Genomic DNA, 23,376 nt, shown 5'->3' on the forward strand with positions numbered 1-23,376 from the left:
TGATGTAAAAACTGGTGTCGTCAGGACCATTGCTATTCTCAAAAAATAAATCTATATACAGATCTGGACTTGGCAATAGGGTGCACACCATCCAAATGCAAATGACAAAAAATAGGGTTAACTGGGGTTTGTAAGCAACTTCACGAGAACATAGATTAAGCAAATTGAAGTGAGATGAAATTTAAAGTGGAGAAATGGGAAGAATAGGGAGATGACAACACTAAATTGTAAACTTTAAAAAGGGCAAAGCAGCAGGACAGGCATGGATAGATCAAGGGGGAAAATTCAGTTGGTTGCGCCTCCCGTTAGCGCCTTAAGAGGACGCTAACGGAACGCAAAGCAAAAAGCGCCCGGGCGCGGCACTGCCCACGCCTCCCGCAAAATTCAGCGGGAGGGTAGCGGTGGTGCTAAATGGTAGCGCCCTGCGGTGCTGCGCCGCTGGTGATGACGTCATTGGCGTGCGCAGCGCCCCGATCATGCCCCGGCCACGATCTTCGGGAGCGTCCCGACTTACCGCCGGACGCTATGTCCGACGGGGTCAGGGGGGCGTACCTGTGGCCGGGGAGGCACAATTTAAAGGAGGTGCGGGGCGGCCATTTTTGTTGCTAGCCATGTGCCAGCACCTGCCTGCGCTCCCGTCCCAGACCTCCTGAAAAGCCCCCCCCCCCCGCCGTGGAGTGCTGGCTGCGCTCCAAGAGCCCGGCACTTCTCTTGAGCACCGAGCTCTTTTGCCTGCATTCCCGATCCCCGGGGGCCCAGCTGGGCCCCAGGTCGCACTGCACAAGGCCCTTCCCCTTTAAGAAGGGGAGGAAGGCCTGCAATACCGCGACATGACGTGCCGCAGCGTGTGGTGCTGCGGCACATAACACCACAATATTGACTCACAGTGCCCCAAGAGGGATGCGGGGCGCTTCCAGTAGCGCCCCGCTTCCCTCTTGGGGCGCGACCACTTAATTTCCGGCGCGGGACGCTAGTTTTTCCGGGGCGCTACTTTTAGCGCCCTGGCGAAGTTAGCTACTCAATTTTTAGCCCCAAATCTTTAACAGTGGGAGGACAAATTGAGAACACTTAAAAAAAAAAAAAAAAAGTATACAAGATCCTAGATTTTATAAATGGGGGCATAGAGCATAAAAGCAAATGGTTAATAATAAAGCAAAACTATTGGTTAAACTGCACTTAGAATATTGTGTCCAGTTTTGGCACCCTACTTTAGGGAGAATATCTAGGCCATAGACAGGGTGCACAAGAGATTTACTGAGATGATACCAAGGATGAGGGGCTTTAGGTATGAGGCACTTTAGGTATGAGGCACAGACTAGAGAAAGTGGAGCTCTTTTTATTAGAGCAGAGAAGGCTGATAGAGGTGTTCAAAATTGTGAAGGGTTTTGAGACAATAAATGGGAAAAATAAACTATTTCCATCGGTTAGTGAGTTGGTAAATAGAGGGCATTAATTTGAGATCGCCACCAAAGAATGAAGGGAGAGGTTATGAGATATCCTTTGAAAATGCAGAGGGCTGTTAGGATATGGAGTACCCTACCAGAAATAGAGGTAGCAGAATACATAATCACTTTTTAAAGGAAAGTTGATATTTGAAAATTGAAAGATGAGGCAAGGACAGGGGAATGGTTCAATGTGCCTCCTTTTGTGCTGTAAGATTCTATGATTCTATATCATGCAACAGTATTGGAACCCCAATGGAATGCCTATATTCACCAAATTAATATAGTGCTATTTCAATAGCAGCAGCAACTATTACGATGGAGAGCACTGGCAAAAGAATGCAAAACAAACGTAAATATGGCACTCTCCCCAGCTATTACAACTAATACATAGAGCAAAATGTGCAACAAAAATGGAAAAAGGAATTTTCAAGCAAATACAGCAACAATTACTTTCCTTTATGAATCCTACTTGAGCAGACCAGGCCACAGGATTACTCATGCCAATTTCATATTATTGCGCTAGGGGCAGCGTCTATGCATAAAGTGGAAATCCAGCAAGGTAAAATTTGCATTTTTTCCAAGCCTGTAGAAAGATTTGGCCCACAGCACAGCCTCTCCCGTTTTGCCCCAAGAGGAAAGACACACTTTTATGATTCAATCTCCCAGGCACCATCCCCCGCTCCCCCTCCCCACACCTTTTCCATCATCATCAAGGCCTCTCAAGCTTTTTAAAAAAACTTGGCTCATGTTCTTCCTCAGTTTCCCCCCCCCCCCACCCCCCAAGTATATGCCACTAACTAATAACACATTACTGGTTAGATCTTATGTCAAATATTCAAGACTGAAGAAATAACCTGAGTGTTGTAAACTAATAAAAACAGCATTTTTCTCAAATATAATGTGCACTGTATGACACACTGTAAAATGTTTCAGGAAGGATAACAAATTTGTGTTATATGTAGACCCCCTTCATTTAAAAAACAAGGAATATGACACTGAAAGGTAAATTTCCCTTCTTTACTCATTATCTTGGATGGAACATACATCACACTCCCAATTAAGAACATAAGAACTAGGAGCAGGAGTAGGCCATTTGGCCCCGTGTGCCTGCTCCGCCATTCAATAAGATCATGGCTGGCTGATCTGATCTTGGCCTCAATTCCACTTTCCTGCCCGCTCCCCATAACCCTGGACTCCCCTATAGTTCAAAAATCTATCTATCTCCACCTTAAGTATACTTAATGACCTAGCCTCCACAGGTCTCTGGGGTAGAGAATTCCAAAGATTCACGACCCTCTGAGAAGAAATTCCTCATCTCCGTTTTAAATGGGCGATCCCTTATTCTGAAACTATGCCCCCTAGTTGTAGTGCACATCCACAAGGCAGTGTCTGTTTAGGGTTTAAGGCAGCTGCTTGGATAACTTCAATAAAACAGTCTCTATTTTTGCTATTAAATCCAAGCTAAAATCTAAGTATTCCTTTGTACTCTACAGATGACTTTAACAAAAGAACATTTTATTAGTGTGAAGAATGTTAACTGTTGAGAATAGAACACTTCCTAATTTCAGGCACCTAATGTTAATTTTTGAAATAGCCCAGATGTTTCTACTTGTCCCCAACAATGCGCCTTTGTCCTTACCTCAAAAAGGTACCAGAGCCATTTCTACTTTTGTGTCAACCATCTTCATGGCCTCTCCGAGTCTGAATGCTAGTTAAGGGCAGTTTAGCACGTCACATTCTCATCCACTGGGAATTTAGTTGAGATTGCCTAAACTCAGTTCAGATGGGCACTAATAATCGGTCAAGAGGGGAGGCCTACATCCTAGACTGGTTCTAACCCAGGTGTTAGAAAGAAAAGGCAAGGGCTCCAGGTCACTATGCCATCCAACCCCTGACAAATATCATTTAATGGTATATACTTCAAAAATAATCACTAAATGTGCCTACAGTTTGTGTAGAATGGCCTTTACTTTTGAAAGAGAGAAATCTCTTCCTCCAAGCTAATAGTACTGTGGAATACTGGAAGCTGGGACATTCTTTGCTTGATGGGTTTATCCATTTCTCTAGAGTTCAAAGAATTGAGGGAATTCTGTGTCATTTTATTCTGTCTAAATAGCAGCATTCAAATAATGGAATATATGTTCTTCTAAACTTTAGACTGAGCTGCAAAGAATGGTACAGCATGATCATCCTTTGAACCACTATTCTCACACCACTGATGAACCATATGGGCTCAGACTGAGGTAGGAAATGTTCGACAAACCAAATTGCTCTCAATGCTGTTGATACAAAATTTAGACAGTTGAAAAGACCAGAACTTGAGGCCATTTGTCTCAGTATTGTACGGTTCACACAAGCAGGGATAATTTGAAATAACAACAGAAAATGCTGGAAATACTCAGCAGGCCAGGCAGCATCCGTGGAGAGAGAAACAGAGTTAACATTTCAGGTCTGGGACCCTTCATCAGAACTGGAAAAAGCTAGCGATGTAACAGATATTAAGCAGGTTCAGAGACCAGGGGGGGGGGGGGGGGGGCGTTAGGAGGGGAGGAAGGAATAGAAAGAACACCCTGTACTTTTGTAAGAGGCAGGAAAGATAAAATATTGCAAATGGGAATGGCAGAAATCATACCGCATGAAAAATAGGGGCAGGGATAATTATCTGAAATTGTTGAACTCGATGTTGAGTCCGGCAGGCTGCAAAGTGCCCAATCGAAAGATGAGGTGCTGTTCCTCGAGCTTACGTTGAGCTTCATTGGAATAATACAATAGCCCGAGGACAGAGAGATCAGAGTGGGAGTGAAGCGGTGAATTAAAGTGACAGGCAACCGGAAGCTCAGGGTCACCCTTACGGACTGAACGGAGGTGTTCCGCAAAGTGGTTGCCCAATCTACGTTTAGTCTCCCCAATGTAGAGGAGATCACATCGTGAGCAGCGAATACTGTATACTAAATTGCAAGAAGTACAAGTAAATGGCTGTTTCACCTGGAAGGGGTGTTTGGGGCCCTGGACAGTGGGAAGGGAGGAGGTAAAAGGGCATGTGTTGCATCTCCTGCGCTTGCATGGGAAGGTGCCAGGTGAAGGTTGGGGGTGATTGAGGAGTGGACCAGGGTGTCGTGGAGGGAGCGGTCCCTTCGGAATACTGAAAGGGGAGGTGAGGGGAAGATGTGTTTGGTGGTGGGATCACGTTGGAGGTGGCGGAAATGGCGGAGGATGATCCGTTGAATGTGGAGGCTGGTGGGGTGAAAAGTGAGGACAAGGGGAACTCTGTCGTGGTTCTGGGAGGGGCAGGGGTGAGGGCAAAAGTGTGGGAAATAGAATGGATACGGTCGAGGGCCGTGTCAACCACAGGAGAGGGGAATCCCCGGTTGAGGAAAAAGGAAGACATGTCGGAAGCACTAGTATGGAAGGTGGCATTGTCAGAGCAGATGCGGCGGAAATGGAGAAACTGGGAGAATGGAAGAGAGTCCTTACAGGAGGCGGGGTGGGAGGAAGTGTAGTCCAGGTAGCTGTGGGAGTCAGTGGGCTTGTAGTGAATGTTAGACAATAACCTATCCCCAGAGATGGGAGATGAAGAAGTCGAGGAAGGGAAGGGAAGAGTCGGAGATGGACCATGTGAAGGTGAAATTGGAAGCAGTGAATGAAATTATCTAGTTCAGGGCAAGAGCAGGAAACGGCACCAATACAGTCATCAATGTACCAGAAAACGAGGTGAGGGAGGGGACCTGAGTAGGACTGGAACAAAGAGTGTTCCACGTATCCCACAAAAATGCAGGCATAGCTAGGACCCATGCGGGTACCCATAGCAACACCTTTGATGTGGAGGAAATTAGTAGTCAAAGGAGAAGTTGTTCAATGTGAGAACAAGTTCAGCCAGGCGGTGGAGGGTGGTGGTGGATGGGGACTGGTTGGGCCTCTGTTCAAGGAAGAAGCGGAGCACCCTCAGGCTATCCTGGTGGGGGATGGAGGTGTAGAGGGATTGTACATCCATAGTGAAAAGGAGGTGGTTAGGGCCAGGAAACTGTTAAAGTGGTGGAAGGCGTCGGAAGAGTCACGGATATAGGTGGGAAGAGATTGGACAAGGGGAGAAAAAAGTGTCGAGATAGGAAGAGGTAAGTTCCGTGGGGCAAGAACAGACTGAAACGATGGGTCTACCAGGGCAGTCCGGTTTGTGAATCTTGGGAAGGAGGTAGAAGCGGGCTGTGCGGGGTTGGGGAACTATGAGGTTGGCGGCCGCGGCGGGGGGGATCTCCAGAGGAGATGAGGTCAGTGACAGTCTTGGAAACGGTGGTTTGATGTTCGGTAGTGGGGTCATGGTCCAGGTGGAGGTAGGAGGTGGTGTCAGAGAATTGCTGCTCAGCTTCCGCTAGGTAGAGGTTGGTTCGCCAAACAACAACACCACCCTTGTCAGCAGGTTTAATGACAATGTCAGGGTTGGATCTGAGAGAATGGAGTGCTGCAAGTTCAGAGGGAGGTAGGTTGGAGTGAGGGGAGCAGAGAAATGGAGACGGCTGATGTCATGGTGGCAGTTTGCAATGAAAAAATCTAGAGAGGGTAAGAGACCAAAGGGAGGGGTCCAGGTAGAATGAGAGTTCTGAAAGCGGGAGAAAGACTCCTGGCCAAAGAAGTGGGCACAGAGTCGAAGGAAAATGAGCTCAGCATCGTGCCAAGCTCAAAATTCATTGAGGCGGGGGCGCAAGGGGATGAAGCTCAGGCCTTTGCGGAGGACTGATGTTCGGGGTCAGAGAGGGGAAGGTTAGAGGGGATAGTGAAAACGCGGCAGGGGGTGAGATTGGGAGAAGGGGTCAGAGGAAAGTGATGGGGAAGAAGATTCCGGAGGGGCATTGGTGTTCAAGAGTTGATGAAGCTTGCGATCCTTGACATCAGAAAGGAAGAAAAAAAGTTTTTTGTTGAAGCGTCGGATGAGTCGAGGGATGAAATGGAACTGTGGACCTGGACAGCTTTGAGATAGAGTGCGTCGGTGCTGCTGAAGAGGTCGAGTGTGTTCATGTGGCGCCGCATGGCATTGAGCGTGGATCTCAAGATGCGGCGAGAGCAGTAGGTTTGGGGAACAGCACCTCATCTTTAAATTAGGCACTCTACAGCCCTCTGGACTCAACATAGAATTCAACAATTTCAGATCATAACCTCGGCCCCTATCACTTATTTTTTATCCACTTTTTTTTCCCCACATGGCAGCTGTCTTTCATTCTTCTAGAGCAATTCACACTCCATCTGGAGCCATCCTTTGTTTCTTAACCTGTCCCATTACCATCTCCTCTTGCCTTGAATACCTTTTAATGCCTCTTCACTTCTCCTGCCTTCCATCCGATCAGACCTTCCCTTTTGTTCTTTCATCCCCTCCCCCATTTCCCAGCCCCTAAACTTGCTTTAAAATCTGTTCCTTTTCCTGCTCATTTCCAGTTCTGACGAAGGGTCATTGACCTGAAACGTTAACTCTGTTTCTCTCTCCACGGATGCTGCCTGGCCTGCTGAGTTTTTCCAGCATTTTCTATTGTTATTTCTGCTTTAAGAATACCTTTCAAGTCTGCATCTTCATTTTGTGTATCAGCTAAGGAGTACAAAATAAGCACACTACACCATTGTCAAATAGTTTTTTTTAACCACCAAGTGGAACTTTAATATCAGGAGCTGTAGATCTGCCCCATCTTGAGATTGGTTTATTTCATTGACTTCAATCGGGCAGGATGTAAAATGGATAGCTGTCAGTTTTTCGCTTGGTGATAAAAGCAGTGTCAGCTGTGGCTCAGTTGGTAGCACTCTCGCCTCAGTCAGAAGGTTGAGAGTTCAAGTCCCACTCCAGAGACTTGAGCACAAAAATCTAGGCCGACACTCCAGTGCAGTACTGAGGGAGTACTGCACTGTCGGAGGTGCCATCTTTTGGATGAGACGTTAAACCGAGGCGCTGTCTACTCTCTCAGGTGGATGTAAAAGATCCCATGGCAATATTTCTAAGTGCAAGGGAATTATCCCTGGTGGCCTGGCCAATATTTATCCCTCAATCAACATAACAAAAGAGATTATCTGGTCATTATCACATTGCTGTTTGTGGGAGCTTGCTGTGCGCAAATTAGCTGCTGCATTGCCTACATTACAACAGTAGCTTCAAAAGTACTTCATTGGTCATGAAAAGTGCTATATAAATGCAAGTCTGTCTTTCTTTCTAAAATTACCCCAAGTCTCTTATGAGCTAAAGCCTGCATGTCATGCATGCTATTGATGGAATAGCACACCACAAGGCTAACAATTACCTTTTTATTAAGGTATACACCAGAGAACATATTGGATGCCCACTATGTTCTCCTGCCTTCTCTGAATGGTGGCAAATACCACCGTCAGACACTACATTCAGGATAAACCTAAGATTTATTTACAAGATAATTGCATAGAAGCACAAAAACACAATAATGATGGTACAATTACTTACAAACCAAAGATAAAAACCAATCAAGAAATTAAATTGTCTTGATTGGAACACATGTATAGTTCAATAATTGCAAAACCTTTGGCGGAAACAATCTTTTGTAACTTCCCGCTATGAAGTTTGTAGATGTGAGAGGCGGTAATCTGCTCACTGCATTCAGGTATCAATCCCAGAAACTGAAAGATTGAAAAAGTGAGCTGAAAATATTGAACACTTAACTAATGATGAGTAGCTGTGACAGTATCTTTATACCAAGTCAAGTCCTCCAAGATAAGTGGGGCAGAAATTCCGGTCCCTATGGGTGAGTACGCGCTGTGTAGTCACCCGTAGGGACATTGGAAATGCCGGTTTTAGGCATGCACTGTGCATGCGCTGGAAACTGGCATTTCCAATCCGTCAAGAAAGCTCGACAGATCCTCCGGCTGCCTGGGAGAAGGGCTTCTGCGGGTGGAGTTCCGTTTTTTGGAGACCCTCCGCCCACAGAAAACACTTACAATTCTTGCGCCTGATAAAAGCAGGCGCAAGGCCTGCTTTTACCAGGATGAGTTGAAAAAAGTTTTTTTTTTTTTTTTTTTTTTAAATTTCCACCGATTTATCATTTAAAAATACTTTAAAGAAAGGTAAGTTTATTTTAGCCCCATTAAAAACTTCAATTATTTTTTTCAAAAATTTAAATTTGATTTAAAATAGTTAATTTGTGATTTCGTCATTTTAAAAATGTGATTTTTTTTTTATATTTTAAGTTTTACTATGAATGGAGATTCCCTTCTCTGATTGGCTCCCCATGGCCACGTGATCCCAGCGACGCTGCGAACCGCCTGTGCCTCTGGGATACGTGGGACCTGCGCACCGACAGTTTGGAGGCCCAGGTAAGGAACTCTGTGCCTCCCGGGAGCCCTCCGGTCCAAGCGCAGATCTTTCCAAATCACAGCCCTCTGCCCGCGGGAGGCCTGCGAACGGAATTTCTGGGCCATTATGTTAATCTTGATATGTTAATTATCTTACTCCCCAGATACCCTACTGCCTCAGCCATTAGTGACAATGAATTTATCTACTTCCCTCATTATCCAAACTTGCATACCCTAACATTTCAAAGAAATAATGGCCCAGACAAATTTGATCTAATTGGTTTCTAAATTAAGTCAGCGTCACCAACAAAGGATATCAGCCAACTCTATCAAACTGTGGATAAATCATGGCAGTTTTTGTTCATTGACTACTCCCCAGTGACAGAGACAAAAGAGCATCTTTTTCCAGGGATGGATATCTGAAATCAATTTTCAATTCATATCTTGTCTGCCAAAAGACATTAAAAAAACCAGAAATTCTCTAGGTTTAATGCAGGATGTAACCTTCAGTCACAACATGAACTGTTGATTCAATTGAGTCCCACTGTCCAGCTCAATAAATATTTATGGCCAGTATCCTGTGACATCATCATTCATAGTTTAGACAATACTTTTAAATTAAAAAGGATGCAAATATTGCAAAAAAAATTAAGGGCCCTAATGGACAGATTTATAAATTATACAGAATATTTCTAAATATAAATTGTAAAACAGCTTTCTGGATTAAAAAGTACCAGAAACAGAGATGGCAATGTTTAGGTTCAAAGTCAAATTAGCCAAAGCTATTATTTTTTCCCCATCTTAATGCAGTATAAAGTATCAAATTTCAGATGAATAGAATTAAAAAGTAAAAATACCAAAAAGACAAGTTAGTACCTTCAAAATTAAACAAAAAGGAATATTGGCACTGTAACAGACAAGACATATTTTTAAAATTCGTTCATGGGAAGTGGGCGTTGCTGGCAAGGCCAGCATTTATTGCCCATCCCTAGTTGCCCTCGAGAAGGTGGTGGCGAGTCGCCTTCTTGAACCGCTGCAGTGCATGTAGTTAAGGTACACCCACAGTGCTGTTAGGGAGGGAGTTCCAGGATTTTGACCCAGCGACAATGAAGGATCGGCAATATACTTCTGTCAGGATGGTGTGTGACTTGGAGGGGAATTTGGAGGTGGTAGTGTTCCCATGCGCCTGCTGCCCTTGTTTATTGCCAGTTGAATGGCTAAATGAACTACATCTTGAAAGAGAATAAATATAAACAACCCACTGTAAGTAAATACAGCATTGGTGCTCAACATTAAATACCAGAAAGAAAATCACTACAGGAGGTATGAATTAGGATTGTGTAGATCCATAAACAGCTGATTACACCAGCTGATTACACCAGAATAATTTTTCATAACATTGCTGTAACTTAGTGTTGAAATTACAAGAATTATGAACTACTCATTTTTTTTAATAAGCTATTTTGTATCTGTACATTTTATCGTCAAATTTCCTTTGAAGTAATATTTACAATTTCCAAATCAGCATTATAAGCTACAATCAACACTGCATCATAGGAATATAGCATGGTAAACAAACACTTTCTTTAATATGTCAACACTGCTGTTGGGGACTTCATTCTTCTTTAGTGAAACAAATTGAGGTTCTTTTTACAAAATCTGGCTTTACTGCATTTGTAAAAATATTGCACATTAGTTAAGTGACAGCATAGCCACCACAATAAAAAGTAATTAATTTACCAACAAAACATTTTTGCAGCTATGTAATGCTAAATGTCATATTCAGAGTAAACTTTTTTTTTAAAACACAATATAAAGTACAGAATATACAGAATTTAAACTGGTTCTTTTCATTTATAATGTGCATCACAAAAAATTGCTAGGGTCTTATTCTAGACCTAGTATGTAGTTAATACCCTGTACGAGACCTATAATTACAGGCTGCCATGCAACTAGGTATCGCAGCCAATCCAATAGCTGGCCATACAAAACATGTGTGCGCTCCCACCTATGAGGAAGTTAAAGAAAATAAAATATTCTGTACACACTTAAGACAACATTTGTTAATATTTTACACTTTGGAAACTACAAGGTACTTTGTACATGGATTGATCATTTTTCATTGGGTGACAGCAAATATTATGCATTTCCAAAAGATGTACAATCACCTCTAGTAGGCCAAACTGCCTTGCTTTTATTGCTATAATTCATATACCATCTGATATTCAGTTATAAATACATAAAATGCTGACAAATCAAAAATGTTATCTGCACTCAGACAAGTTTCCTTGCAGATAATCAACTCTTGGATAGTTACCCAGTCTTTCAGTACTTAAGATATTTATAAGGGTATAACTGAATGGGTACAGTCATTCTTGTCAGTACAATAACATCAAAATAACCAGCAGAGTGCATGAAATATTGCTGTTCTAATGCAGATGATTTAATTAAATTTGGTGCAGCCTGAGTTAATGTTAACACATAAATGTTTGTGTATTGTCCTGCGGAATTGCATATTAATAAAAATGTACTCTTCAGGATTGATGTAAAGGCCTTAGAATGGGTACAGAGGAGGTTTGCCAGGATGTTACCAGGGATGAGGGCCGTCAGTTATGAGGAGAGGTTGGAAAAGTTAGGACTGTTCTCCTTGGGACAGAGAAGGTGAAAAGGTGACCTAATACAGGTTTTCAAAATGATGAGCGGTTTTGGTAGAAAAGATAGAGAAAAAACGATTCCCTCTGGCGAGTGGGTCAATAACCAGAGATCATAGATTTAAAATCACTGGCAAACGATCTGGAGGGGAGATGAGGAGAAGTTATTCTCCCAGAGTTGTCGGGATCTGGAACGCTGTACCTGAAAAGGTGGTGGAAGCGAATTCCATAAATAATTTTAAAAGGGAGTTGGACAGGTACTTGAGGATGAGGAACTTCAGGGTTACGGACAAAATGTGGGGGATGTGGGACTAAACACGACTGCTCTTTCAAAGAGCCAGCACAGACATGATGGGCCGAATAGCCTCCTTCTGTGCTGTAAGTTTCTTTGATTCTACAATACTCAGGAAAATTGAACAGTGTGCATGTGTGCTTGTCATCCACTGAAAATACCCACTATGTTAATACTAAAGTGTTGGCAGGGACTTAGGAAAGACACTATTGTAAAAGAGTACAGAAATTAGTGGGAAACATTGCTAGGAGCTGTAGGGAGGATCACACAGATATATAGATAGATATAGATAGATAGATAGACCAATAACCATAAACTGGCCAAGATGGAAAAGAAAATCTGAAAGAAATCAAGGCAAATTATGAGCAGACCAGGAACATTCACACATCTTGTATGGTTAGCAAAAATGCAACTTCAAGGAGTAGCAGATAACACCAAGTAAATGAAAGAAAAGGAGAACCATTAAATTTGCAGTTGAAAGGAGGAAGACAAGCTTATAGGGTTCAATATTTTGACTATTCATAATGAATAGTTGGAAAATCTGGCTTTGACGGAACAGAACAGCACAATGGTTAGTCAATAAATATGAAGTGAATTAAAAGTCAAATAGCAAGCAACTCATTTTTATTTTTGTACCTTAATGAACTTGCAAGAAATATCACTGCAATACCAGCAATTATTATTTTTTCTTTCAAATAGGAAAGGATAGAACCAAATAATCAACCGTACAAACATGTTAGAGAGACTAATGGGAGTTAATACTAAGAACAAAAGACACGATCAGTAAAAGGAAAGATGCTTGAAGGAATCATTAGGGATATAATATATGATTACTTGGATAGAGAGGGTCACATTAAGGACACCCAACATGGCTTTCATAAAAGGAAGTCATATCTTATGAATTTTTTTTTTGAAGTCACCAAGGTGGTGGATGAGGGAATAAAAACAGGAAATGCTGGAGATACTCAGCAGGTCAGGCAGCATCTGTGAAGAGAGAAACAGAGTTACCGTTTCAGGTCGATGACCTTTCGTCAGAACTGGAACAAAAAAAGCAGGAAATGGAACAGATTTTTAAGCAAGTGTAGGGGCTGGGAAAGGGGGGGAAGGATGAAAGAACAAAAGGGGAGGTCTGTGATAGGATAGAAGGCATGAGAGGTTAAGAGATATTAAGAGATGTTCAAGGCAAAAGGAGATGGTTATAGGACAGGTTAAGAAACAAAGGATGGCTCTAGATGAAGTGTAAATTGCGCTGGCAGAATGAAAGACAGCTGCCATGTGGGAGAGAAGAACAGAAGGCACAAACAAAAAGTGTGGATAAAAAATATATATAGATGATGATAGGGTCCGAGGTTATGGTCTGAAATTGTTGAACTCTATGTCGAGTCCAGAAGGCTGTAAAGTGCCTAATCGAAAGAGGAGGTGCTGTTCCTCAAGCTTACGCTGAGCTTCAGTGGAACAATGCAAGAGACAGAGGACGGTGAGGTCTGAGTGGGAGTGGAGCGGAGAACTACAGTGACAGGCGACCGGAAGCTCGGGGTCCCCCTTACGGACTGAACAGAGGTGATCCGCAAAGCGGTCACCCAATCTGCGTTTGGTCTCCCCAATGTAGAGGAGACCACATCGGGAGCAGCGAATGCAGTATACTAAATTGCAAGTAGTACTAGTAAATCGCTGTTTCACCTGGAAGGGGTGTTTGGGGGCCCAGGACAGCGGGAAGGGGGGGGGGGGGGGGGGGGAGGTATAAGGGCATGTGTTGCATCTCCTGCGCTTGCACGGGAAGGTGCCAGGCAAAGGGGAAGGGGTGTTGGGGGTGATAGAGGAGTGGACCAGGGTGTCGTGGAGGGAGCAGTCCCTTTGGAATGCTGAAAGGGGAGGTGAGGGCAAGATGTGTTTGGTGGTGGGATCATGCTGGAGGATGATCCGTTGAATGTGGAGGCTGGTGGGGTGAAAGGCGAGGACAAGGGGAACTCTATCGTGGTTCCGGGAGGGAGGGGCAGGGGCGAGGTCAGAAGTGCGGGAGATAGAACGGACACGGTCAAGGGCCGTGTCAACCCCAGTAGAGGGGAATCCTCAGTTGAGGAAAAAGGAAGACATGTCGGAAGCACTGGTATGGAATGTGGCATCGTCAGAGTAGATGTGGCGGAGACGGAGAAACTGGGAGAATAGAGTCCTTACAGCAGGCGGGGTGGGAGGAAGTGTAGTCCAGGTAGCTGTGTGAGTCAGTGGGCTTGTAGTGAATGTTAGACAATAACCTATCCCCAGAGATGGAGACAGAGAGGTCGAGGAAGGGAAGGGAAGAGTCGGAGATGGACCAAGTGAAGGTGAGGGAAGGGTGAAAATTGGAAGCAAAGTGAATGAAATTATCTAGTTCTGGGCGAGAGCAGGAAACGGCACCGATACAGTCATCAAAGTACTGGAAAAAGGGGCGAGGGAGGGGACCCGAGTAGGACTGGAACAAAGTGTTCCACATATCCCACGAAAAGGCAGGCATAGCTAGGACCCATGCGGGTTCCCATAGCAGCGCCTTTGATTTGGAGGAAGTGAGTGGAGTCAAAGAAGAAGTTGTTCAACGTGAGAACAAGTTCAGCCAGGCAGAGGAGGGTGGTGGTGGTGGTGGATGGGGACTGGTTCGGCCTCTGTTCAAGGAAGAAGCAGAGCGCCCTCAGGCCATCCTGGTGGGGGATGGAGGTGTAGAGGGATTGTACGTCCAGTGAAAAGGAGGCAGTTGGGGCCAGGAAACTGGAAACTGTTAAGTGGCGGAGGGCGTCGGAAGAGTCGCGGATGTAGGTGGGAAGAGACTGGATGAGGGAAGCTCAGTCAGGCAGCACGGTGGCATAGTGGTTAGCACTGTTGCCTCACAGCGCCAGGGACCCGGGTTCGAATCCGGCCTCGGGTGACTGTGCAAACTCCACACAGACATTCTCCCCGTGTTTGCGTGGGTTTCCTCCGGGTGCTCCGGTTTCCTCCCACAGTCCAAAGATGTGCGGGTTAGGTTGATTGGCCATGATAAATTGACCCTTAGTGTTAGGGGGATTAAATACGTGGGGTTACGGGGATAGGGTGGGATATGTGTTGGTATAGGAGTTACGGGGATCGGGTGGGATATGTGTCGGTGCAGGCTCGATGGGCCGAAATGGCCTCTATCTGCACTGTGGGGTTTCTGTGATTCTGTGAACATCGTCTACTGGGTAGTGATTAGAAGCAGGAATTCTGGATTGTTTCTTCTATGTCCCTACATCTAGAAGTCACACAATACCAGGTTATAGTCCAACAGCTTTATTTGAAATCACAAGCTTTCGGAGCGCTGCTCCTTCGTCAGGTGAAGTGGAGAAATGCATAAAGACACAGCTTATATAGTCAGAGAATAATGTCAGATGTTTACAGGTAATCTTGCCAACTGCCATTTATCACACCTCGGCAGAGAGATAATCACAGCAATCAAAGGTGTGAATGGTGTCCAAACAGGTCAGTCAGGAAAGCATTACATCAAAGAACAATGAGGTGGAGTCACAAGGGGTCAAATATTGAAGATGCAAAAAAAAATGTTTTTTCGTCTGTTTTTTGTTTTTCATACAGACCCCCAGCATCTGCAATATTTGACCCCTTGTGACCCCACCTCATTGTTCTTTGATGTAATGCTTTCCTGACTGACCTGTTTAGACACCATTCACACCTTTGATTGCTGTGATTATCTCTCTGCCGAGGTGTGATAAATGGCAGTTGGCAAGATTACCTGTAAACATCTGACATTATTCTCTGACTATATAAGCTGTGTCTTTATGCATTTCTCCATTTCACCTGACGAAGGAGCAGCGCGCCGAAATCTTGCGATTTCAAACAAAGCTGTTGGACTATAACCTGGTGTTGTGTGACTTCCTACATTTGTCCACCCCAGTCCAACTCCGGCATCTCCACACCATGGCTACATCTAGAGACACAGATGACTAACTAACTGTATATTAAAGATCAAATCAGGGATCTTCCTGCTGAGTATGTTAAGTTAAACCTGTTTGAAGTGAACTGTTGAACTGATGTGCAAATATACTGCAACTCAAAAAATTTTAAACTGGTTATTGAGTCTTCAAATTAAAGATATCTTTTGACTCAAATACAATTCAAACAAAACCTATCTTTAGCAAACTAGTACTGTCATCAGGATTCAATTGCACCACACATTACAGTATGAGAGAAATTTAAAAAATTATTAGAAATACACAGATCGAGCAGCATCTCAGAGAAAATAGTTAAACTTTCAGGTGCTAATGAAGATTTTTGCATCCAAAACATTGGTCCAGAATTTGCTGCAATAAGTTAGACCAGTGCTATTATATGAAGCCTGTTATATAACTACAAATCTTCGTGTAAAATATTGCCTGTAACCATAGAATTTAATTACAGTTGTCATCATGAAAGTTTCAAAGTGGTTTGCTTAATAACTAATTTGCCTCAGAAGTAATGAAGTCTGATATGCATGCTATGAGCTGTGAACAGATTACAGATCTAAAGTCAGTTAGTACAACAAAGCATCTAAGATATCAGAGAAAAAGAGACAGATCCACATAGTATTCCTGCCTGTCACAGCTAACAAAGCAGTTTATCAAGTGGGCAAAATCCAAAATAATAAAATGGGTGTGTGTGAGGGGGTGAGACAGGAAACAAACATACTTAAGGCACCTTCCATACTCGCCTCAAAAAAAAAGGGGACCATGTCCAAAACTTGCACGTGCCATAGGTGGTTATGTAGAGAGTGTGGAAACTAATACCAACGAGGAGTTCAATCATCACTGGGATCTTCTATCACAGGCCAGCACTGTTTTTTGTGGCAGACACAAGCACAACATACCTGCAGGCTCACTAAAATCAAAACCATTACTTAAAATGACAAGGAAATATTGGCACAATTTGTTTTTAAGTCATTAATTACTTCCAAGTAGCTCTTATCTGAAATTTAACTAAATTTTAAAGGATACGGATTACTCAGCATTCTTTTGAGGTCCACCTTCTCATTACAGTATGGGCATGTCTGCTTTTTACCCACAATGCACCAACCACGAATGCAGAATTCATGAAATCTGAATGCGTCAAGTTAAGGATATTCTGCTATGTGGCAGTAACAAAATAAATGTCAGCTAGCAATCTCGGTTTGTGCTGATTCACTGTTTAGTTACCAATACTGATGAACACAGCAAAACACATGCTTCTAATGTGCAATACACAACGTGCTAACGAAAGTCACAGACCTGAAACGTTAACTCGGTTTCTCTCTCCACAGATGCTGCCTGACCTGCTGCGTATTTCCAGCATTTTCTGTTTTTATTTGATTTTCAGCCTCTGCAGTATTTTGCTTTTGTGCCAACGAGTGGTTCATATGTACAACTGTAAAATATAGTATTCTAAAATTCTTTTATCAAAGGTAACTAGATGGTAAAGTTTTAGATGTGTGTGCGCGCGCATGAGCTACGCATTAGTCAACTGATGACATGTCGCACCGTTCTACAGGCACAGCAGTAAGCTTTTTCTGGAAATTTTTTTGGCAGTGGAGGCCATTTGTGGGGAAGATTTTTTTCAAAAACCACAGTAATGAGTCATCAATCGGATATGTGCAATGTGTTGGCCTCCAAGCACGGTATAAATTACCCAACCAATCTTTGCAAAACAGGCAGTATTTCAACAGTTTATTATTGTTGGATATCATCAAAGTATAATTAAGTGGCACAATAGTACAGTTAGCTAAAAGCTTGAATATTGATCCAGTAAGTTTGAAGCCCAAAATTTACTCTCACTCATTTATTAGATTTGGGTGAATTTTGTAAGTTCTCAACTACCTGCAAAAAGATAGTGTTTATTCTTTGGGGAAAGAACTTAACATGGTTTGGCCAAGTCTGCTTTGAATTCCCCTACTGCCAGCTGGATAAGGAATTGCAGTCACAGTAGTTATGCGCAATCTCTACAACTCAGACTTCCCTGTGTAGCATGCTGCGGGCTGGCAAGTAAAATACAAGGGTAGAACAGATACACCAAAGAAGTTGAACTAAAAATTGTGTTGGTTGGGCAGTTATCTGCTAGTTCTTGCCAAAAAAAGGAAGCGAATTTTACATTTATCTGCATGACTCACTTCACTTTTTAATTCAGTCACATGCATTGGGACATACCATGCATTTTACTGTTTCCCTGCTCAGAAATGACTGAATAATGAATGAACCACCCAGATACATTTAAACTCTACAAATTAACAGACGTAATTGTCCCAATAGTCATTTGTTCATCAAAAACTAGACATATACACCAATTACATGTATTCAGACATTGAAACTATTTGAAATTAATTTGGGGAGGGGAAGAAACTCAATTTCAAGTGTCCCTTCAAAAGACACATACATAAATTTATATAGTTAAGAATTTTATTGTGGTATTATATTACTACTTTTGCATCAATGCAAAGCAGTTTCAGATGTGTAATAACGTAAAAGCAGCAGTATTGGCCTCAGTTTTCAGCAGTCTGGGTCCAAAGGCACAAGATAGAAGAAACCCTATATTAAGGTGCTTATACATGAATGTCAGAAGCATTCGTTACAAATTAGAGACTGTTGCAGCAGCAAGGAACTTGAATGGAAACATTGGGCCGGATATTCCGATCCCTACGGGTGGGTACGCGCTGTGTACCCACCCGTAAGGACATTGGAAATGCTGGTTTCAGGCATGCACTGGAAACCGGCATTTCCGATCTGTCAAGAAAGCTCTGGACAGATCCTCCGGCTGCGCTGGAGAAGGGCCTCTGCAGGCGGATAGTTCCGCTTTTTGGAGACCCGCCTGGTAAAAGCGCAAGGCCTGCTTTTACCAGGATAAGAGTTGAAAAAAGTTTTTTTTTTTTTTAAATTTCCATTGATTTATCATTAAAAAATACTTTAAAAAGGCAAGTTTATTTTTAGCCCTGTAAAAAACTTTAATTTTTTTTTTTGAAAAACTAAAATTTTGTTTAAAATAGTTAATTTATTGTACCTTCAAGTCATTTTAAAAATAGGATTAAAAAAATTATTTAAAGTTTTACTATGTTTTGGGGGTGATCTCCATTCATAAATTTGACAGGTCTTCCTGTCAAATGCATGAAGAGAGATTCCCTTCTTTGATTGGCTCCCCATGGCCCACGTGATCCCAGGGAAGCTGCGAACTATCTGCACACCGGCAGTTTGGAGAGGCCCAGGAGCGGAAGCATGTGCGTCCCGGGAGCCCTCAGGTAAGGGCGCAGATTTTTCCAGATCGCAGGCCTCCGCGAAAATACGGGCCAATGGCTTACCTCATAAAATGGAAATGAATAAAGCCCATTCAGGAAATACAATTGTTAGAAAAGGAGTAGGTGTTGCTCTAAATGTCAGATACTCTGAAGGTAAAGGAAGTGGAAAGGGAAAAGCTACGCAGTGAAATACGTTGGCTGGAGGTTTCGAACAAAGAAAGCTAAAACTACACTGGGAATTTGATACAGATGGCAGAAGAAAACAGAATTTTTGTGAAGAGACAAAAATGATATGCGATTGCAGAAAGTTTATATAATGAGGGATTTCAACCAATCAAATATAAATTGGAAATGCCAAGTGACCAAGAGTGGCAATTGATAAATATAGTGTATGACTGCTTCATGATGCAATGTATCACAGAAACCACAAATGGCAGTTCTCAATTCAACTCGGTAGCGGTTAAGTGACCTGGCAGCATATAAAAAGTTTAAGTTGTGGCACCTCAGTGATAGTGACCACAACATGATTACGTTCAATACCATTTGAGATTATACACTGCTGAGGACCAACATCCAGGTATAACTTTTAAACTGGCCAACAAGAGTGTGAAGGAAGTAGTAAAACAAGTTGATTGGGAGAAACTATAACACCTTAATAGAAGACAAATAGAATACCTTTAAAGGAATACTGAGGAATATGCAGGACAAATGCATTTATAAGATTAGCACGTATTGACTCAAAAAAGATACTAAATGGATGAATAAGTCAACCAGAAAAGGATACAACAGAGACAGGAGGGGTGAGTGTGCCCCCTGGGAGGATTACAGGAAACTACAGAAGCATGTCAAAGGGGAGCAATCAGAAGAGAAAGAGGGAACTGGAAATTAATTTAGTTGCAGATGCTAAATGCAACAGCAAAATATTCTTCAGGTACCACAGCAACAAGAGGACAGTCATGGAAAAGGTGAGAGCCTTAAAGGATGCCAATGCTGAAATGGAAATTTGGCACAGAATAGTTAATGTACTCAATGACTATTCCCTTGAAGTATTCACCAGAGAAGACTACGGTAACATGTCCAGTATTAACAGCAATAATCCATGCAGAATTACAGACTAGTAAATAGCAGAATATAGCTTTGGAAACTGCTGGAAAAATAGTGGTGAGTTCACGGCGCTCGCCATTATTAGTTCGTAAAAAATACAGCAATTTGTGGCTAAGAGATATGCCACGAATTCCAATTCTCCACAAATTGCTGGACGATTAGCCTGGACAAATCTGAAAAAATTGCAACCTTCCAGTGAGCCTCCCCATGGCAATAAATTGTGTGCCATGGAATTGCTGGATTTATGCCATTAATCTCACCGCAGCCATTTAGGGCTGGTAACTCACGTCATAAAGACCCTGTCAATTACATGTTTTATGGTCCTGACATGCCATTCAACCTTGGGAGGCCCAGAAAGGGAACAATGAAACTGGAATCTCACTCCCGCAGGTAGGAAATTGTTCCGAGAGGTTTTTAAAAAACTTTATCTATCTTTACAGTATTTTTGTGCCAGTCATGCCATCTAGTCCCCTGTTAATTGTATCATACAACTACCAGGATGGCAGAAGGCGAACTAGATGAATCCTGGTCTTTTTTTGTCCAGCAATTCCGATGTTCCTATGAAAGCTGTTCCACTGTTCCTGATCATGCAGGTTCAATAGTGCATGGCTCAAGAACGTTTGTACATTTCGCACACCTACCCTGCCATTCACTGATTCTCAAGGGCCAATACAACAATTTTCAAACACAGCTAAGTTACAATATAATAACAAAATACTGCGGATGCTGGAAATCTGAAATAACAACAGAAAACGCTGGAAACACTCAGCAGGCCAGGCAGCATCCATGGAGAGAGAAACAGAGTTAACATTTCATTAGAACTGGAAAAAGCTGGAGATGTAACAGATATTAAGCAGGTGTGCAGAGACGGGGGGGGGGGGGAGAAGAGAGGGGAGGAAGGAATTGAAGAAACATACTGTGCTTATGTAAGAGGCAGGAAAGATAATGTTGCAAATGGGAATGGCAAAATCATACAACATGAAAAATGGGGGCAGGGGTTATAGTTTGAAATTGTTGAACTCAATGTTGAGTCCAGAAGGCTGTAAAATGCCTAATCGAAAGATGAGGTGCTGTTCCTCGAGCTTCATTGGAACAATGTAATAGGCCGAGGACAGAGAGATCAGAGTGGGAGTGAAGTGGTGAATTAAAGTGACAGGCGACCGGAAGCTCGGTCCCCCTTACGGACTGAACGGAGGTGTTCCGCAAAGCGGTCGCCCAATCTGAGTTTGGTCTCCCCAATATAGAGGAGACCGCATCGTGAGCAGCGAATACAGTATACTAAATTGCAAGGAGTAGAAGTAAATCGCTGTTTCACCTGGAAGGGGTGTTTGGGGCCCTGGATAGTGGGAAGGGAGGAGGTAAAAGGGCACGTGTTGCATCTGCTGCGCTTGCATGGGAAGGTGCCAGGCAAAGGGGAAGGGCTGTTAGGGGTGATTGAGGAGTGGATCAGGGTGTCGCGGAGGGAGCAGTCCCTTCGGAATGCTGAAAGGGGAGGTGAGGGGAAGGTGCGTTTGGTGGTGGGATCACGTTGGAGGTGGCAGAAATGGCAGAGGATGATCCGTTGAATGTGGAGGCTGGTGGGATGAAAGGTGAGGACAAGGGGAACCCTATCGTGGTTCTGGGAGGGAGAGGAAGGGGTGAGAGCAGAAGTGCGGGAAATGGAACAGGCACGGTTAAGGGCCGTGTCAACCACAGTAGAGGGGAATCCTCGGTCCATCTCCGACTCTTCTCTTCCCTTCCTTGACTTCTCCGTCTCCATTTCTGCCGATCGGCTTTCGACAAACATCCACTACAAGCCCACCGACTCCCACAGCTACCTGGACTACACTTCCTCCCACCCTGCTTCCTGCAAGGACTCTATTCCATTCTCCCAGTTTCTCTGTCTCCGCCGCGTCTGTTCTGACTATGTCACCTTCCATACCAGTGCTTCCGACATGTCTTCCTTTTTTCTCAACCGAGGATTCCCCTCTACTGTATTAGGGTGTACATTTATTTCCAAAGAGCCTTTGATAAAGTTCCTCACAAAGCCTTCTACTAAACTAAAAACATTGGGAATATGGGTGAAATCTGGATGCGGATAAGAAATTTGGTTGAAGGAAAGTAAACAGGGCATATTTGTTTGGGGAGCAGGGAATTAGTGCTGAGGCTCCTACTGTTCTTAATCTACATGAATAATTTAGAACCCACTGCAAACTAGCCAAATTCACCATTGACATTAAACAATTTGAGTCCATTGAAGTAGCTTACAAGAGAGTTAGCTCAAATGGGCAAATCAGTGACAGGTGAAATTCAATACAGTATTGTACATTGGAGGAGTATAAACTCCTTCAGAAACCTACCCCTAATTCATGGGCATGGCCACCACTTCCACCTTGCCATCGCACGTGACCTCTCTATTCCCTTGGTCTTGATCAGACAAGGCCATTTCCGACCAAGTCCTTGTAACCCTCATTGCCTACATCCTCCTACCTCCTTTGAAATCCACTTCCTTCTGTGCCTGTCCCTGGAAAAAAACTGTCCAAGTCATTTACAATTGCACTTACAAGTTGCCTTTGGCTCTCAATTTGCCATAATACTTCTGCAGCCATATATATCTATTCAATCACTCCCTCACCTCCACCGATGATGCCCTTGTCCCCAGTCAAATATTTAGTCACTCCCATTCTAATTGTTCTCCCTTGTATTGCACCCATTTTCGATTCCTCAAGTCAAAGGGGAGCAGACTTGAGCATATGTGACGTGCAACTAGTTTAGCCATCCATTACCAGACCTGACTGAACCACATCAAGAGCTCGTAGGCCTCACACTCCTTTGCCAAGACCGCCCACTACACAAGGATCATCCCAGAGAAGAAAAACCCCGGCTTCTTTTCTCCACTACCAACTTTCTTCTTAAGCCCTTTTCTACTGGCCCCTCCACGCTCACCTGCTATGTGAGGAGCTCATAGAGATCTTTGCCACTAAGATACAATGAGGGATACAAGGGCGTGGTCGGAGATGGCCTTGTGATGGTAAGGTGAGAGTGACTGGCCTTTACATCACGACAGCATTTGACCGAGTGTGGCATCAAGGAGCCCTAGTAAAATTGAAGTCAATGGGAATCAGGGAAAGACTCTCCACTGGCTAAAGTCATACCTATCCCAAAGGAAGATGGTTGTGGTTGTTGCAGGCCAACCATTTCAGCCCTAGGACATTGCTGCATGAGTCTCTTAGACCCAACCATCCTCAGCTGCTTCATCAATGATCTTCCCTCCATCATAAGGACAGAAGTAGGGATGTTCGCTGTTGATTGCAGTGTTCAGTTCCATTCGCAACTCCTCAGATAATAAAGCAGTCCATGCCCACATGCAGCAAGACCTGG

The 23,376-nt window shown here is 43.4% G+C and overlaps 1 protein-coding gene across 6 annotated transcripts in view; it reads right to left on the bottom strand.

The window, feature by feature from the left end:
• Positions 1-23,376, bottom strand: part of rnf175 (ring finger protein 175) — a 70,263-nt gene that overhangs the window by 12,817 nt on the left and 34,070 nt on the right. For 2 of the 6 annotated variants that reach the window (XM_085961365.1, XM_085961411.1), the window contains exons 8-9: positions 16,652-16,753; positions 10,169-10,746 (exon numbers count right to left, since the gene is read on the bottom strand). In XM_085961365.1, the coding sequence (XP_085817491.1) occupies positions 10,626-10,746; positions 16,652-16,753 (223 nt within the window). In that variant the 3' untranslated portion in view covers positions 10,169-10,625. Of the gene's footprint in view, positions 1-10,168; positions 10,747-16,651; positions 16,754-23,376 lie in introns of those variants that run through there. The other 4 variants (XM_085961382.1, XM_085961373.1, XM_085961400.1 and 1 more) reach the window with 4 other exon arrangements.

This window comes from Somniosus microcephalus, chromosome 2 (genome assembly GCF_052327205.1).
Source record: "Somniosus microcephalus isolate GS21.2 chromosome 2, FLI_Smic_1.0, whole genome shotgun sequence".
Taxonomy (NCBI): Eukaryota; Metazoa; Chordata; class Chondrichthyes; order Squaliformes; family Somniosidae; genus Somniosus; species Somniosus microcephalus.